The following is a 19,048-nucleotide window of genomic DNA, read 5'->3' as shown; positions in this document are numbered from 1 at the left end:
CACAATCGACATGTAAATGTAAGATTTGCTTCAGAATGTGACGGACCGAGCCTCGGTTGCCGTCATGAATGTGGGTTTGGCCCAAAAAGCTCAGGCAGAGTGGGGGTTCAAAAATATCAGTTTTATTAACTCTTCAAATATCCCGGAGACCTGCTAAGTCAAAAGGGTCAACATATATGCACATACCTGAACAAGACAAAAACCCTCGACAGAACAATAAACATATATAGGAGGTGGCCAGCACCATTTCTAAAACAACGGGGAGACACAAAAACCAAACATTGCACAATGACAAGTCAGACCCTGAGACAAACATAGTATTTCTTCCGTATCCTACCACAAAGAAATAACTATGTTATACATTAGCATGTTTCACAGGTTTGTGAAACAACTACCTTATTTACGTGGTCTGGCCCACCAGTCTAGGCAATTAGCAGTTTCAATAAGGTGGATCCAATTGTAATCAGTGGGTATGAGTGTTTGTGTGTGCAAACCATGTCTGTTTGGGGGCTCTAGTGGTTGCAAAGATGGGGCAGGAGGGTGCGGTTCATGTGCAGGACCTCGCACCACGAGCGTCACACAGAGTCATTCCCTATCTGAGGGACTTATGATATCAGATGGCTCTTTCATTCTCACACACCAATGAAATGAAGGTAAAAGGTATTTATCAGACGCTTTTATCCCAAGTGACTTACAGACACCCTGCAGCAATCTGGAATTGAACCTGGGCTCCGTCACAGATAAAGTGGTGCTGCTACTGACTGCACTGCCATCATAGATACCATAGATTATAGTGTTCGTGATGTCATCCCTCTCCCTTCATCTTTCTACACTGACTCTCTCCTTATCAGCTTAGCTGTGTGTTACATTCTGAAGTTCTGTCTGGTCTTACTATCTGTCTTACTCTCAGAGATCAGTGTTGTCTGTCTGAATCACCTTCAGATAACTAACGCTTCATTCATTCTGAGCTTTTGCAGGGTATGCTAATCAGAATCTAAGTTCGCCTCTGTGAAGTTGGGCCCAGTGTGGGTTTGGCTCTGTGTTTAAAGAAGCAATGCGGAATCTCTGTGTCTCCGGGGTCATTCCGGTCTCACAGTGAACAGCTTATTCTTATCAATGATTCCTTTCAGAAGTACCACAAATAGCTGACTATCTAACCCCAAGAGTATTCAAAGAAATTGTAGCTGTTTGGTAATTGTTAGGCATAGAATTTCATTGCATTTAGAGTTTTCTCCTACTATAACCAAACCTTCAAGAATCTCACTTTTTCATATTACCTGTTAGGTAATGTATGTACTATGGAGTAGTCACTGGAGGTGTGGGTGGATGTTTTTGTAACCCTGATGAACCATCCCTCACAGACAGCCTCCTGGTAGAGGAGGAGATGATGGTGGAGAGAGGAGAAGAGAGGAGGAGATGATGGGGGAGAAGAGGAGAGGATGACAGGGGAGAGAGGAGAGGCAGAAATGGCAGTGAAGGGAGGAGAGGAGAGGAGGAGATGATGAGGGAGGGAGAGATCCAGTAAAGCTCTAAGCCAGCTGAGATGAGATGAGGCCCATTAGCAGCTATGAGAGAAGAGGGCTTCAGGCTTCAGAGCCTCTTAACACAAGCACTGATGTCTAGAGAGATGGGGATGGAGGGCGCCCTCTTAACACAAGCACTGATGTCTAGAGAGATGGGGATGGAGGGCGCCCTCTTAACACAAGCACTGATGTCTAGAGAGATGAGGAGGAAGGGCGCCCTCTTAACACAAGCAGTGATGTCTAGAGAGATGGAGAGGGAGGGCACCCTCTTAACACAACCACTGATGTCTAGAGAGATGGGGAGGGTGCTGTGTAAGACGTTAAGACACAAGAGATGGAGAGAGAGAGTGTTTTCTACTTTGCCAGAACACGTCTGGAAGACAAGAGAAAGAGAGAGAGATAAAGAGAGAAGAAGGGCCCTATTTTGGAAGACTGTGAGCTACACGTGATGGCATGATATTGCGCAAATAGAACAACATCAAAGGGAGTGGCGTGGGACTGGGTGTGTCTTTACATCTTCTGAGCCAATCATAAAACTGGGAATTCTGATATGTGCTGTGATGACAAGCACACTGGTCACTTGTTTGATTCACTTCATGCTTCAGTGCATATTATGAAAATCTTTAAACTGTTCAATTGTTATAGTTAAATGAAATATATCATGTTGAATTGATATTCCTTGTCATGGCCTTCACATTATTGAACATATCAGGGCCTAATAACCATGCTAGAAGCCACTTAACTACAGTAAGATCGTCAGGGATTTATTTAAGAACAATACAGTGGAAAGGGAAGTGAAGACGTTAGTAGTGATGCGTAGCCGAAGTCCCGTTTTCTCTGTGAAGAAAAAAATGCACGCTTTGTGTGTATCAATCAATAATCCAAAAATACTCAAGTCGCAAGCATAATGTGATACCCAGTGATTAATGCTAAACTGTAACAAGCAAAAATCTAACAGAAAAACCAGAGAAAAGTATTGATCCGACAACGACAATTCTTTAATTCTTTGAAGTGGCCCGTGATGATTAAGTCCTTTTCAGGAAACAATTCAGACGTAATATTCCATATTCAGGCCCTTATGCATGATTTTGGAATATTTTATTCACTGTCTGTGCGACCTAGAGCATAGTTGTGCAGTCTATGTAGTCATTTGGTAACATATTCTGTAGAGTTAAATGATTGGTCAATTTAGTCAGTGTTTTGCTGAGCAGAGATTTTACTAGAAGTGCCTGTCAGACATTGCAAACCAGGAATGTACCTTCCTCAAAACAATTAGCATGAAATGCCCACCTTTTTGATCAGACACATACAACTGAGGCAATGCTGCGCCCTCAAATGAAATTACCACATAAATGTACCCTAGTAATCAAAATAGCTTTACCCTTCTATGCTGCACGCAAGAACTGTGGTGAGTACCGCTTCTCAGCTCACACCTCGGAGGGAGAATATACCAGCTCAGCACACAAATATCACAGCTACCATGTTCTAACATCGAATAAGCAATTTATAGTGTGACCTGCAGCACTGAACTTTCAGTTTTTAAGAAGAGTTATTTGCGTCAGAGAGAACATCATTGTGAGTCTTAGGAAGTTAGGAAGGAGAGGAGGAAGGAGAAGTTGAGTGTCTGGAGGAACATACACACAGACATACATAATCATAGACACACACACACACACACACATTGGCACACAACTATAGACAACTACACACACAGACACAATGGCACCCAATCAGGCAGATGCACACCCTGCAATGGGCCGCGTGAGAAGGACTTAGGCAGGCTGGACAGGGGCCAGTCTATTACTGTTTGTCCTTTCCCTTGTCTCCAGTGATTTGTCCCATATCCTCACTGACACACACACACACACACACACACACACACACACACACACACACACACACACACACACACACACACACACACACAAAAACACAAACATAAACACACACACTCTCTCTCTCTCACACACACACACACGCACACATACACACACACACACACACACACACACTTTATGACTTTCTTGTGTGCTGTCAGTGGATGAGAGCATGAACAAGTGGATGGAGGGAGAGAGAGGTAGGGAGAGGGGAGCCATTCACCTCCGGAGCTGTCAGACCAGCTCTCTGCAGTGATGATTGGGGCTTTTCACTCGCACAGTCGAGGGAAGTGGCTCAGTCTCAAAGGGATTGAGAAGAGGAAAGTGATGTCGTTTTCGACTGAGAGCTGACCTGAAAGCATGTGTTTTAAGGCTCCAGTGATGTTATGCACCGAGTAACAAGTTGACACTTTTTATTGATGGACAGAGCCAAGCTCCAGATTTTGTCCACTGCCGACACCCTACTGGGAACTGACATGCCCATTAGATTACACGATCATTCGAAATGCATTTGTTATAAATGTAAAAGGCATCAGAAAGAGGGCCAGCAAATATACTAGTGTGTTCGAAAGCTACTCAGACTATTTCCCTTGTGGACTTCTGTGGTGTCTGCTGTTGTACGCATGAAACACACTGGCATTCACTTTTGAATGCCTTTAAAATTACTCAGTTGTTAAGGAAGTATGCGTTTGGTAGTGCTTTAATTAATGTTTAATCTCCTAGTACAGTAGTTCTGCGTTTGGTAGTCCGTTAATGAATGTTTAATCTCCTTGTACAATGGTTCTAAGTTCTCCTCCATTTAGAGACAGACTACAGCGGCTGGATCATTAATGTAACATTCAAACAGAGGCTCAGAAATGTCACTGCTCACCCAAAAATGTGCACCAGGGGAGTTAATATAATATTAGGAATGGCCAGAGTGTTTTTACTGAGCTCTTCACCAGGGTGTTGATTCAGTTGGACAGTTGTTTCACAACCATCTGTGGGAAGAATAGGTAGGCTATAATTTGTTTGCACAACTGCACAAGTATATCAAGTTGATTCATGTATGTTATTGACAGGGCAAGATGTTAAACTCAATGTGTTGGCGGTTAGGGACCATCACAGCCAGATCTCTCTTTGTCACATGCTTATGTTCCCTAATCAGAATCTATCTACCCATTAAATCACTTCCCTTTAAAACAACCTGTTTTTCACTACATGGGATGAAGCATTCCCCGACGGCAGCACGTTCTGTAGCTGATCTGTATGTGCCCTATTGCAGTGGATAAAATAATTAGGCCTCAAATAGAAGACTATTGATTTAAGACATGCACAATTGAAATCCGATCATAATCAGATTATAATATATTGTCAGGGCCAGATCGATTCACAATCCGTTGCCACCTTAGTAGACCTACACATACAGTATGAAACAGCTGAGGAGAGAGATTCATTATTTACTATAGCAGTCTGACTAGGCAGTGGCACCTTCATCCTGAAAGATCAGTTTGCCTTTTGACTGTCAGCTCCTCCTGTGTTTGTGAGAAAACCTGTAAGGTGATATCCCTGCCTCCCCTATACAGCACATACTGCCTTAAAGGCTGAGAAGTGATTTGTGTGCCGAGAATGGAAATAGCAGAGTGTCAGAGCGCAGCTAGTTTTTACGAGAACTTAGCATTTAGTTTTTCCAGCTGACTCAGCGCGCATTAGCATCTTCTTCTCTTCTCGAGCGCCATTTCAACATCTCTCCACCGGCGTGAGTGAGTGAAAATGGAAACATTACGGGTGAAGAACGCCTCCGATTCATCTTTGGATGATTAGACGTGACCCGATCCGCACGCTACACGCTCATAAATCACCTCAATGTTCGTTCCGTTATTCCAATGCGACGATAGACTGAGTGGATTACAGATTGGCTGTGGCTGGTGAGGCGGAGGTGGGGTAGGAGGTGGGGGGGGATATGCAGTCGCAATATCACTTCACCCCCCCATCCATCACCACGCTAGGTGTCTTACCTATCTGAAACTACCACAAAGATATTGAGCTCCTTTTCCATTTCGAGGGCATTTCATTATGCAACTCCAGCAAGTGTGTGTGTGTGTGTGTGTGTGTGTGTGTGTGTGTCTGTGTCTAAGGACAAAGTATATCGATGAATAGGTTCTACATAACTTTATGGAAAAGCAGAGTAGGCCAGAAAGTAAACTTTTTTGTTCAACAGCAGGTTTACCTCTTAAAAGAAATGATACAATGCACACACACTCACTCACAATGAACCTCTGATAGTGAATTGGTTTGAAAGGCTGGAAAAAAAAGTCTAATGGCACTTTCTCCAAGCTTATGCAAAATAGTGTGTGCTAGAATTGCCGTTCCACCAGTTTTATGGCACTCAACGCTGTGGGGATCAGTGTCAGGCTTATGGGGTTAGTCAGTTATATTAAAGGCACTGGCAGCAATTTCTACTCAATAGGGGAGAGGGTGTGTGGGGGGGTCTTACTCAGTCTGAAATCACCAAAACCTGGCGGACTGTACCTCTAAAGTCTAGTGTAAAGGCTTTTTTCCCCAAATATGTTCACACACACACACACACACACACACACACACACACACACACACACACACACACACACACACACACACACGTACACTGTGTGCATACATTTCAGCATAAACATGCTACCCAGCAGGAGATGTGCATGTGATAACGAGGCTTCTCCAAAGCTTCTGGTGGATTCTTTATAGATTGGATAATTCATGAACGCTTGACGTGAGCGTAGAAGGCTATGCCACTTTGTTAATTATAGATGAAAACAATGTGGAGGCCGGCCAGCCAGCCGAGACACACACACACTGTTTCTCTCTGTTATTCATGGAGCTCAGCCATAACGAGACGCCTCTCCGCTGCAGGAGCCTTCAAAGACACGGCCCCCTAATTGGGCCTTTCAACCTTTCTGTTTCAATTGTGGTACAGGAACTGTGGACGTACGTACAAGTGAAGCAGTCTAATATTTTGATCTTCGATAGTGACGACAATTCCGAGCACGATGAAATGATCATTTATTTCTCCTGAGGCAGCACCAACGTTAGACCGTTAAACCAGATATTTACTAGATAACGTTAGGATTAGGCTACCTCGAGGTTTAGGATTAGGCTAAATGGCTACATGACAGCTGTTTATTCAGCTGATTAATGAATAAACCAGCACCTCTACGATTAATTAATGCCTATATTGCAGCTGACGTTTTGCTTGTATTCATATTCATTGTATTCAGTCATGATGCGTTTAACCATTAAGCTACAACCATCACTACAGGCACCACTCAGTGTCAAGCCTGCACAGACGTGCCTACCCCGAAGTAGGTAATCATCTCGCCCCATGAGAATGGCGGAAAGAAGTCCTACAGGTTGCTGGTACTTGGGCAGTGGATTTTACAGCAGGGTCGACGACAAGTCTCTACAGACATCTGTCACAGCCTCTCATCCAAGCTGGAGCAGCTGCAGGAAGATTAGCCTTAACCTCTGAAGCGGATTCACACACCATTGAGAAACCCTCGCTATTCTCACCGCTGCCCCATCCCCACCCCTCCCCTCCCCACCGGTCCCCGTGTTAATTGCTCTCCTCTCTAATGTTCCTTTGTGCTCGGCTTTCCTCACTGCGGAAACAATTGACCTTTAAGCTTATCTTAATAGCCTTGGCTAAGCAGCCAGTCCTGGCAGCCATATTAGCCTAGGCCGTGCACTCCTCACAGCGGTGGGAATCAGTAGATGGAGGACTACCAGTTCCGTCCCGGTGACTGCCAGCCACCCTACTACACCCTCATAGGCCCTGGGGGAGTGAGGGGCTGGAGGGGGACTGCAGGGGTTGAGGTGTGGCCTGTCTTGGTTCATCAACCAGTCTGTCTTTTTCCACTGGTTTCACCCATGATGGAGCACCACGCTGCACACACACTGAGCTATTCTGGGAGGAAAGAGCCAAGGGAGGTATGAGTGTGTGTGTAATATTATTTGTTTGTGTGGGAGTGTGTGTTTGTGGTTGTGTTGAAAATGTGTGTGTGTGTGTATGTGTGTGTGTGTGTGTGTGTGTGTGTGTGTGTGTGTCTCTGTCTCTCTGTTATCTGAAACACAGCCTGGTCGACAATTGCCTGCCAGGATATTATGGCATCTGCTGCAATTTCTTTGGAGCAAAATACAAGCCTCTGCCACGAATTAAAGGAAAATCAGACCAATAAAACCATGTAGACTCTCTCTGGGCTTCAGACCAACACAGGGGTTATTTCATTAAGAATGAAGTATTCGTGTCAAATACCATTGAAGGAATACACTTGATGTGTTGTTGACAATAAAGCCAAAATATGCTTAGAAAATTATTGATGTTTACAGCATCAGTATATTGGTTTTATAAAGCCTCTCATTAAAGAGGTATTTTTTCTTTGCAGTGTTCAATTGTCTAAATGCACATAATCCTGTTAAACCTCCTGATTGTAAAATATCTGATTTGAGCTAATTGCATCAGTTTTTGCAAATAATCCTACTTAATTCTGATGGACTGTTTAGCTATCTGGCAGATAAATGAATGACTGACTAGATTAATTCTGTGATTGTAAATACCTAATCATCCCCTTCTCTTTGAGTCAGTCAGCTGCTCAGTGGTGTTTTATTCTTGTAGGCTAATTAAACAGCGAATTGCTGTCGTAACAAGTATTTTTAGCTGTTAAAACCTTGGGCCTGCAGCACAGCATCAGAGCATCAGAAAAAAATACTCAATTCCAGGTTATTACATCCTGATGTAACTGTTTGAAAAGCACCTTTTAATCTATTTGTAGTGGATGCTCTGAATTAATCCTGTTGGGGTCCGGTTAGTTTGACCCTGACAACAGAAAAGCAGAGGCGTGAGAAAGTGAATTGCCAAGAGATAAATGGCACCTTTCAAACTAAATGTCTGCCATTGTTTCGAAAGCATAGCAAAAAATGAAAACGCCTTAATTGCATGTCTTCTGCTGAAAGGTCACCAGCAATAGGTAATTACACACTTCACTGTCCTTTGTGGTAACATTTGCTGTCACATTACCACCATTTTAAAACACTTGTTTTATTTTTATCTCCACGTCCACAGATGACAGTTTCTACTGATGGCTGCCAATCTTTTTTTTTTTTTTTTTTTTTTAAGCCCTATACAATACGCTGTTGAGACTTGGAGACTGTTGCTAGGGAAGTGATGCCAGGGATTTGGCCTCTCAGACAAAGAAACAGTATATTAAAGATATGTCAGTCTCCAGCAGCAATTATTAGATAACAATGACCTCAACTTGCTGCTCAGGGGTATGATTTATTGTCTCCGTTACATGCAGGGTGTAGCCCGTATTTGACCAGTGAATTGAGAAACAGCCAACAGACCGAACAGGGAGGTGCACTGGAGCTGGAGGACCTAGAGGATCAGAAACGGTTGTGTTGTGATGTGAACCCGTTTGCGAGGTCTCTGTTCACTGAGGTGCAAATGAGTGTGCTGTTGTTTGAAGAGTAAGACAAGGCCAATCTCATTTATTATTTGATCTTGGTTTATAGATATAAAGAGGGAGAGAGAGAGAGAGGGAAGAGGGTGACAGAGAGCGAAAGAAATAGACAAAGAGAAACAGCTGCTGATGGCTTTCTGTGCCATTGGCTGGGGATTGACACTTTGAGTGGGCAGGTCTGTGCTTTCCTAAGAGACTGATAGCACAGGAGAGCTCCACTGCAGGTACGCGGGGGGTATTTTAAGTGGCAGTCGGGGAAAGGGGGGCGGGGGTGGGGGGGTGGAAACAGGGACAACATCGCAACAAATGAACAAGTTGTCAGGAGGTGTCTCACCGGGGCAGCTCCGCTCAGCCTAAGAGCCAGGCATTTTGTGTGTGTGTGAGTGTGTGTGACTGTGTGACAGTGTGTGTGTGTGAGTGTGACTGTGTGTGTGTGTGTGTGTGTGTGTGTGTGACTGTGTGTGTGTGAGTGTGTGTGTGACTGTGTGTGTGTGAGTGTGTGTGTGTGTGTGTGTGTGTGTGTGACTGTGTGACTGTGTAAGATTTGTTGCTCGTCGGTCAGGGATGCTTGGGCAGGCTGCCGTGTCCTTTTATCGGAGATGTCCACTGCTCTCAACATCTCAGTGCAAGAGCGAGCTACTCAGGGCATAATTTAGAGGAATTACCTCACGCCTACTTCCTCCCTTCCTTCCTCTCCGCGGGAAAGGCCATCTCTGAGTGGTGGTATGGGGGTAAAGAGAGAAAGGGTGACACAAAGACAGAGAAGAAGAGAGGGGGGTGGATAGATGGAGAGAGAGGTTGGGAGAGAGTGAAAGTGGGAGAGAGAGCAAGATAAAGAGAGGAGAGAGAGAGAAAGCAAGAGGGATGGAGAGCCAGAGAGAGAGAGAGCGATTGGGAGAGAAAGCGAGGGGAGGGGGAAGGGAGAGTAAAATTGGGAGAGAGAGCGAGAGAAAGACAGAGAAGAAGAGTGAATGAGAGAGAGAGATAATTGCTGCTCTGGTCGTGCTCTATTCTAGACTATGGCTGGATTCATTTGAATAGTTAGAGCCCACATATAAAATCTACAGGGGAATATTGATCTTTACTTCATGCATTAGAAATATGTCTCAGCAACCTTTATGGGAATTGGCAATGTGCTGCATTGAGTTTGACTTTACACATATTTCATAATGTCTGGACTGAGACGTAGTTTAGCGGCAGGATTATTATGAACATTTCACAAAGTAAAACGAATAAAAGTGTAGCAGAACATAGCTAACCCTCTGGAGGCTTGTTCAGTGGCATTAAAATGTCTCTGCTTGGAGTACATTAACAGTCGGCTTGAGTTTGCCGATACCACTTGATGAGGCGTCTGGTTCATAACTTACCCGTCTACAAATAGAAGAGAAGAGGAAAGGAAAAAGTAATCTATCTGCCTTCCATTCCATGTGCAACACTCTGAGCTGTGGCTTTCTGAGATGCCTGTGAGGGCGGAGGGAAGCCTGTGAAGACTGGTCCCCCCGCTGCTTTGCCTTTCAGTGGCACTCAGAAGTCTTGACAGGCTGACACAGGCCCGCGAGGCGGCCATAGAGGTTATTACCAACCAGTCTGTGTCTGTGTGTCTCCCCCTCAGTCTTAAGAAGCAGCACAGGTCAGAGCTCTCTCATTCTCTGTCCTCTTTCTCTTCTTCGCTATCTCTCATTCTCTCTCTCTCTGTCCTCTTTCTCTCCTTCACTGTCGCTCATTCTTTCTCTCTCTGTCCTATTTCTCTCCTTCGCTATCTCTCATTCTCTCTCTCTGTCCTCTTTCTCTCCTTCGCTGTCTCTCATTCACTCTCTCTCCTCTTTCTCTCCTTCGCTGTCTCTCATTCACTCTCTCTCCTCTTTCTCTCCCTTGCTATCTCTCATTCTCGCTCCCTTTGTCTTCTTTTTCTCCCTCTATAATTCACTCTCTCTCTTTCCTCTTTCTCTCTATCTCATTCTTTCTCTATGTCCTCTTTCCCCTTACTCTCTATATCTCATTCTCTCTCTCTTGGTCTCTCATTCTCTTGTTTATTTCCCCTCTCTCTCTCTCTCGGTCTGTGGAGTTTGAGCAGCGGAGGCCCTTGTTCTGCCTGTCAGCCTCATTAGGATGTGAGCTCTGAAGGTCAGTTTGACGGGATGTGAAATTAAGTTACCCAGATCAGCCGTCTAATTACCAGGGGAGTCACAAGCAGTTTAAATGCATTTAACCTTTTTTTCTACATGCAGGGAACCCTGATGCTCAAGCACAGAAAGTATCCTCTGTTCTCCGTGTAAGGGTCCATCTTTGGCACTGTCTGATAAATCCAGACCTTTTCAAATAAGAACATAATCACGTCAGAGGAGTTGCGACAATTTCCTCCGAGTTAACTTCATAGACAGACGGGCCTAAGGGCAGCATAGACTAATGCAAATCTTGACCGTTTTCTTGAGAGTACGCCGTCCTTTGACTGTACTTTAAAATGACTTAGGTCTGGCGCTTGGGAGATGTAATTCGTGTTATCTTACCCTGTGCGTAATGGAGTGTGAAACTAGCCCAGGCGTCCACACTCATTTCTGCTTTGGTCAATCAGCCCACGTCAGCACAGATCTGGGTCCAGCTCCCGGGCCTGGGTGGACTCCCTCTCGACCAAACGCGTTTGCTTCAGAAAATGGCGTTTGGTCGGCAGTCAGAAAAACTAAAATTCACACCCAGTGTCAGAGAGGAAGCTACATTTTTGGGGGATAAATTGAGGCAGTGGCTCATTATCTCTGTCTGTTGGGATGGGGTTTTGGTTTGTGTTGTGAAAACTGTTCAGGTCTATACTACCCTTTCATGCATGACATACAGTACATGTTATTGCAGGGATGCAAGGCACAGAAGGCAGAACATGGCTGCCGCTCTGGTGTAAAAACACATCTCTATACGTAATCAAACAGCCAGGGTGCATGTAGGGAGCGATGCTGTTGTGATGGCCCTTCACCAGAGCCGTTTAGCGCTCGGCTGCTAACGCATCCTGCTATCAGACCCCCATTACGCCACTGCTAATGTCACCTTCCGATTTCCTCTTACACACCCCATTAAGTATGCTAATGTTCGCCTCCAGCAATCCTAGTGGGCTCATTCATTAGGGCGGCCGGGGCTGTCAGTATCCCAGCCAATCTGGAAACACGGAATTAAATTAATCTAAGAGTTTTTCTCCTGACGGTGTCGCACTGGTCCATAGATCTCACAGAGGGGTGTCCTTGGCTGCACTAAGCTGAGACTTTTAATACCACACCACTCTTGTTTGTGAAAAATTGAAAAATTATTATGCCCTTCCTGTAGCCTGGATACCAGCCCAAACCCCGCCCACAAACATTTTTGTCAGGGAGATTTGGTCTGGCTCTGGGTTAATTGGGAGAGAGTTTCATCGGTAGGATCAAACCGGACCAATCAAATTGGCAGGGCGGGCTTTATACGTTGATGGACAGATACCAACGCTTGAGTTGAATTAACCGGTAGATTCGAACTCCGACCAAGATGGCCGCGTCTCGGGTGCTTAGTGGGGAATATTTTATGTGAATTAAGCTATCTACACGACTTTTTAATGTCTACATTGACTCGGTTAGTTGTGCATGTGCAACACGAATGTTACAGAGTATTATTTGTCTTAACTAAAGTTCTCTAGACCATTATTGTTATATCATTGCTAACGTGTACACAAAAAACCCATCGAAATAAACTGTAGCTTGTAGCCTTAATGCTAATTAATTAACGTGAGCAGGCATATCTCAACAGACATTGACAGCGCATTCATTTTCAACAGAGAAACGCGATTAAGGCATTTGTCATTGAAAATATGTTTTTGCCGTCCTTCCTAGGGATCAGGTAAAAGTTTAATCTATCAGATGTTAATAGGCTACTACGTTGCTCTGATTGGTTCTAGGTATCCAATTCAGCGAATAGGCATTTTCTTTCCTAGTTCGTTGAAACACGCCCCATAATCACAGCCCAAAGGTCCGGTATCAGACTCATATTCTGACTAGAATCATGAGTATGACATCGTCAGGCTACCCTTCCTGTGCTTTCATCATTATTCCACTTGTCAATACCCTACGAACAGTGAGGTGTCGCTTTGTGCCGTTCCCCCTAGCAACCGTGCGTTAGTCCTTGTCGGGCTGTCTTTCATGTCGCGCTTTGATCAGTGCCTGCTCTTCTTTACAGAGACACTGTGGCAGTAAAACTCCAGAGCAAAACAGCCTTTGATGCGGCTTTCGCAACATTTTGTCAAGTTTAAGCGGACGCTGGGGAGGAGAGCGAGGCAGCGAGCTGCTGCTGCTTCTGCTGCTAATCGAGTTTTTATCATTGCTCATCCCGTACTGAATAAGGGCTAATTTTGACATTTCCGTCTCCTCTCATCTAAATGCAAAATGTCTGCAGCGTGCAGAAATAAATAATCAGACTCAAGTGTCTGGCGTTTTGTGATGAGTTGTTTTGTCTTGATGAATACGTTTGGCATGGAAATGTTGTAGCTCATGATCGACGACTGTTAGAAGATTCAGCAGTGCATTTGGGATGGTTAAAGGTTAAGTGAAAACAAGTACAGCAAATGCATAAATGGAGTTTTTAGCAGATGAAAGCCTTGAAAATCACTGATTTCAGTGTTGCTTCCAATTCTCAGTCAGGTTAACGGTACTGTGAATCAATCATTCATATTGGAAATCATTCTTATTAGTTTGGACCATTTTGGTCAAAGTCACAAATATTTTTACAGAAATAGAGCCAGATTAATGCCAGGAAAGAAGTCACCTTGGGCAGACTGTGAGGAAATGAACTGACAAGTGCTTAGTAGAAGTAATTTCAGAATTTGAATGCATAAATGTATTGGGCCAGACTGATTGCTTTACATAATGAAACCTGCCATACGCCTTAAATGGAGATGGGAGTCCCTACTGTGTCTGGAGATGGAACTTCATGCATCACTAAGAAAAATATTACTATGAACCAGTGACATTGAACCCCCAACCACTCCCGATGTGCAGGTTGGCACCCTAGATAGTAGCCTGTGTGCGTGTGAATGGATAGATTAATCTGTTTTTTCCCCTGCCATAAGCCTTGAATGGAGATGGGAGTCTGTGTCTGTAGATGGATCTTCATGCATCACTAACAAAATGATTAATATGACCCGCTGACATAATCGGGGTGATAAAGGTTCAGGAGGTAGAGGAGATGTTCAGCAATCGAAAGGTTGCTAGTTCGATCCCGACTCCTCCTCACCAAGTGTCGAAGTGTCGTTGATCAAGACACTGAACCCCCAACTGACCCTGATGTGCAGGTTGGCACCTTAGATAGTAGCCTCTGCCAACGGTGCAGATGTCTGAGGCATTCATCTGTTAAGTGCTTTGAGTGCTCTATGAGTAGAAAACGGCTCCATTGGAGTCACTAGCCAGTGGGAAGAGCAGGGCAGTGACTAAACCTCTCAGCCCTAATGCCCAAAGAGACGTGCTAGTGCTAGTCATGCTAGTGACAGTCTCAATACATGGGTTTTAGCCCAGAGGCAGAGGTAGCACAGCTCTCTGAAGAGGAACTGTAGACCTCTGTGTCCACCCTGGAGAGATAGGCCTACCTGCAGTGGCCTATCGGGACCAGCCTCAGGGTCCTAAAGGCTTTGGCTGGGGGGAGGGAAGAGCCTTATAATGAAATGAAATAATACTTTAATAATGACAGTATCACAGATTGAAATGTCTTCCAAAAGAGTATGGCAGCCATTGTTACCTGTTGCTCAGGGGAGCGTATTCCCCTTGAGAAGACTGATTAGTCCACCAACTGCAGCCGTCTAGGTCCCCAGTATGAGTAACCTAAGTAAGGAGTTCTGTTTGCTGTGTTGAAGTTAGATCATTGTTATATTTATGCTCTATAGTGTTAAGCTCTTTTGCTTTTTCTTCTTCTTCTGTATAATATTAAGCATTTATTTCAAGTTGTGACATCTTTTGTCACCACCATCACCACATGATCTCATTTCCAGGAAAGTTCACAGAAACATGTAGCTCTGTGGCACACAAATGCAAACCACATTTTTTGTATTTGTCCCTAATAAAATGCAGAAAAAAATAGTAAAAAGTTGTGTAAACCACTGACCCGCACTTCTGCTGAACCGCTAAAGATGGTCCAGTAATACTAATCACCTCACCAGCATCCTCATCCCCATGCTTAACATAATCACATCTCTGGCCCTAATCACCACCACCACATTATCATCATCATTATCATCATCATCATCATAGGAATCATTGTCATCATGCGCATTTTGAAAAAATAGTTTGTATAGGTAAAGGTGCAAGTAATATGCAACAGCAGATATTCATGTGTTTTAGGAATATACATGTCAGATTATCAAATAAAATGTCCTGTGTATAAATAGTCCTCTGCAACTTGCTACCTTCTACACTAACTTTAAACTATAGCCCCCTGGTGGAGTGGAGTAGTAGTACACTTTGATGTTAATGAAAATTAAATAGTATTATTATGGTAATTATTATTAGTAGTAAGTTACTAATAGTAGTAATAAGATGAAGTCTTAGATTAGTCGGAAATGGGCCACTCTGTATAACAAAAATTTAGCTTTCCAATGTATAACATAACAAAACATTTCTGTCTTGATTTGGGGAGGGAAACATTATTTTGAAACACCAAATGATTCAGTTTCAACAGCATCTTTCATCACCTTCTCCAAATCAGGTAGAGTCTCAGGAGGAGTATTTCTGCATCCATAATTAAGACTCTGGGGCCAGGCTAAGATGTTACATCACAACCCGAGCGTCAAAGCGTTGTCTCTGCAAACAGTCCACCTTCGTGAAACACCAACTGATGTTAAAACCTCAGCTTCTTAGCAAATCTTTGCCTGTTGCGATCAATTAAATGCTTGTACTCAAGCATTGAATGATTCCTTCAGACTAAAAGGTGAGACTCTTATTGATTGCACTGCCCTTATCGACAGAGTTAGAAAACAGGTGCTGAGCCTACTTCTGCCAGCACTAATCCTCTCCATTCAGCGGAGAACATAGGTCTCTCCTGAGCCTCCTCTTGAACAAGCACCTCCCCCTCTTCACACTCTCCCTCTTAGTCATCTGGATATGGGTCCGTCGCCATGGATATATTTGGCCCCTGAACGTTGTTGCTCTTAAGGCCGCTTTTCTGAGCAGCGGCACGGACATGTGTCCACGTGCCTAACAGCGCAACGCCAATGCTGATTCTGTATGGCTCCGATCAGACATGAACATAACGCAGCATAAGTGGGTTTTAATGAAGGAGTGACAGTCTGGCTACTAGATCTTGTGTCTGGGATTAGGTGTGATTTCGGGTGTTTGTATTCTCATGAATCCAATGTGGGTCAATAAAAAGATGATTTGATTTCTTTACATTTATTTTGATATTTATGCCTTTATTATTGCTGTTATTATTATTCATTATTATTATTTTTTTTCTGTAGTGTAATGTCAGTTCACTGTAATGTTCTGTGTCGCGTTCTGTATTTGTTTTGTTATGTTCCAGATGTTGTCAGCAGATCTATGAGGACAGCTCTGAAATGCTATGTATGAGTAGTAATATAATATGAATGTATTGTAATGGTGCATATGTTTCAGATGTCGCTCCTATGAAGACTGCTGTGGGACGCGATGCTGCATCCGAGCCTTGTCTCTCCAGAGGCTGTGGTACTTCTGGTAAGAGACTGCTGTCAGGTGTTAGTTTTTACCACACTTCAAAACCTCTGTCAGGATCCAGGCAGACACATGGCATGTCCAATCTCACAAATGACAAGTTGAAGCGGTCGAGGGTGTTTGGAGCTTGTTGATTATTTTTACCTTGAAACTCCAAAAGCTTGGTCAGGGCTGTAACTCACAGGTCGTGCTGTGACAACATAAAGCAGAAAACAAAACTCAATGTCAGACAAGCTGCTGTCATCCGCCAATGAAACAAAACCTGACAATATAATGTACAGAATGCCCCAGTATACAGTACGCCACCAAAAGAAACCTGCACTGCCGACTCTAGACATTTCCTCTCACCTGAGATCTGGCTCTGCTCCAAGCATGCAGAGCCTGTGCAGAGGTAAATGTGCAGAGGTCAATGCTGTGCCCTCCCTAATCGATGTCCCACATTAAGGCTACCCATCCGGCAAAGAGCAGACTCCCATCCCCACCCTGATTATTCCCAAGTGCTGCGTTGGCACATAGGTTTTTTTTTTGGGGGTGCTGCTCAGACCAAAGCAATGGATGGAGAGGAGTGGGGGTGGAACAAGTGGAGTGAGCATTAGTGTTGCGTTATGGAGACGGTTTCAGAGCTGGAGCGAGTCACTGTGACTCCAGCCACCACGCCTGGCTTGGAGGTTTGGAGAAGGTCCTGAACCAAGCAGCAGAATGTACAGTTTGTCCTTCTTAAACAACCTTTTGGAAAACAATGTCAAATAAAATAAATAAATAAAATAATTTAAAATTGTTTAAAAAGTTTAAATTGTCAGGGCTGAGCTAATGTCAAACTTTTGAAGTGACGATAGTTCACATCCCGCTCATTTCATGACCAGAACAACAGTCAGGACTAATCCTAGCCTGGTGACACCAGCCTACGTATTTCCGCCTGAATTGATTTCAAGCTCATACTCAGTCTGGCCCAACCCCACCTAACATCGTTTCCAGGCTTCACCTACAACCGCACCAATCAGCGAACAGTTCAGAGCTGTGACGCAAAACTCGCCTTGCCGAGGTGCATGTAGTACAGCGGAGTTTGTAGTTGACCAGCATTGTCTCAACTCTCGAGAACATCAGAAAATTAAAAGGAGAACAAGAGGATTGTCTTGTAAGTTTTATGATTGGAAAGGACGTCGTAGCTCTTCTCCCAACTGGCTTTGGGAAGAGTTTAATCTACCAGATGGCCCCGTTAGTAATGGAGAGACGGGAGACCGAATGCTTACCAAACGTTGCTGATTGGTTAAGGGAACTCCAATGATTTTAAACCTCAAGCTAAGCACCCGCCCATCTCGGAAACGAAAATGCATGGGGTTTGGCCAGACTGACTGACGGAAAGAAATGGAGTCACAGGCTGGTAATGGCCAGGCTGGACTAATCCACTAGCATGAGTTCAGTGTAATCAAACTAATTACAAATAATTTACTAACTAATAATTGTAAAATTGATGATGTTAGAATCTCAAGGCGATGTTCATCTCCAATTACAAACCTTCCATCATACTCACATGACCCCACATACTCTGTCTCTCTCTCTGATAGGCTGATGCTGATGATGGGCGTGCTGTTCTGCTGTGGTGCTGGCTTCTTCATTCGCCGACGCATGTACCCCTCCCCCCTGAGTGATGACCCCGCCTTCAATGTGTCATTCACCAGGCAACCAATCAGCTCTCCAGGTGAGTGGGAGCTGTCGGCTGGTTGGCCAGTTTGGTGGTCAATTGTAGAGAAGTGAAGAGTTTTTCCCCCTTCACACAAAGTCATCCATCCTGTCATGTTGTTTTCAGTTATTCAGTTTAAGATTCACATGGGTAAGAAAGGATAAAGAGGCTTCTTATAAGCAATGAGTTCCACTTCTTGTGTCGTGTACCTGTACGTCTGTGTGTAATACCTGTAATAACTGTCAAAAGTAATCAGTATGAGAGGCTTCCCTTCCGGCTGTGAACAGTGACACCATGAGAGTGAATATTATCCTAGTGTGTTTGATGAACCACATTTCTTCAGGGTCAGTGCGTACACAGGTGCCCTCCTTGGAGAGTAATTGGCTGGTTAAGTGAATCTCCTGTAGAGAGCTGCTCACTGCGGCTCTCCAGAAATGAAGTGCTGTGCTGCGCTCCTCTCCCTTAGTTTTAGTCCCCCTCATCAACCAACAGCCTCTCTTCCATTGCCATCCCCAGCCTCACCAGTGATTATGTGGAAAGAACAGAACTTCGATGTCATTTGCAGCTTTGTGCTCGTTTTAAGGTCTGCTGTTTCTCCTATAGAGAGACACAGAGGGGGGGTGGGGGTTATCAAGGGCTCTATCAGGTGCATGGGCTTGATCTGATGTTTTTTTTTGGGGGGGGGGAATCTTACCCTGAGCTCCCTCCCTGCATGTGCCTGTAATCTACTGCTGCTCACTGCATCCAAGATCAACTCAATTTCAACAAGCTCCTACTCTGTTTCGATTTGAGAGATACC

At 44.3% G+C, this 19,048-nt stretch overlaps 1 protein-coding gene across 1 annotated transcript in view; it reads left to right on the top strand.

Annotated features, from left to right (window-relative positions):
- The window catches only part of vopp1b (VOPP1 WW domain binding protein b), a gene marked incomplete at both ends in the record, with an annotated part of 37,369 nt that overhangs the window by 14,452 nt on the left and 3,869 nt on the right, over nucleotides 1-19,048 (top strand). Inside the window, 2 exons of the mRNA XM_080854854.1 lie at nucleotides 16,494-16,571; nucleotides 18,134-18,267. Of these exons, the coding sequence (XP_080710980.1) occupies nucleotides 16,494-16,571; nucleotides 18,134-18,267 (212 nt within the window). The remainder of the gene's footprint in view (nucleotides 1-16,493; nucleotides 16,572-18,133; nucleotides 18,268-19,048) is intronic.

Source organism: Sprattus sprattus (genome assembly GCF_963457725.1).
Source record: "Sprattus sprattus genome assembly, chromosome: 17".
Lineage (NCBI taxonomy): Eukaryota > Metazoa > Chordata > Actinopteri > Clupeiformes > Clupeidae > Sprattus > Sprattus sprattus.
The sequence above is the reverse complement of the archived record's forward strand: the minus strand, read 5'-3'. Positions and strand labels throughout refer to the sequence as shown.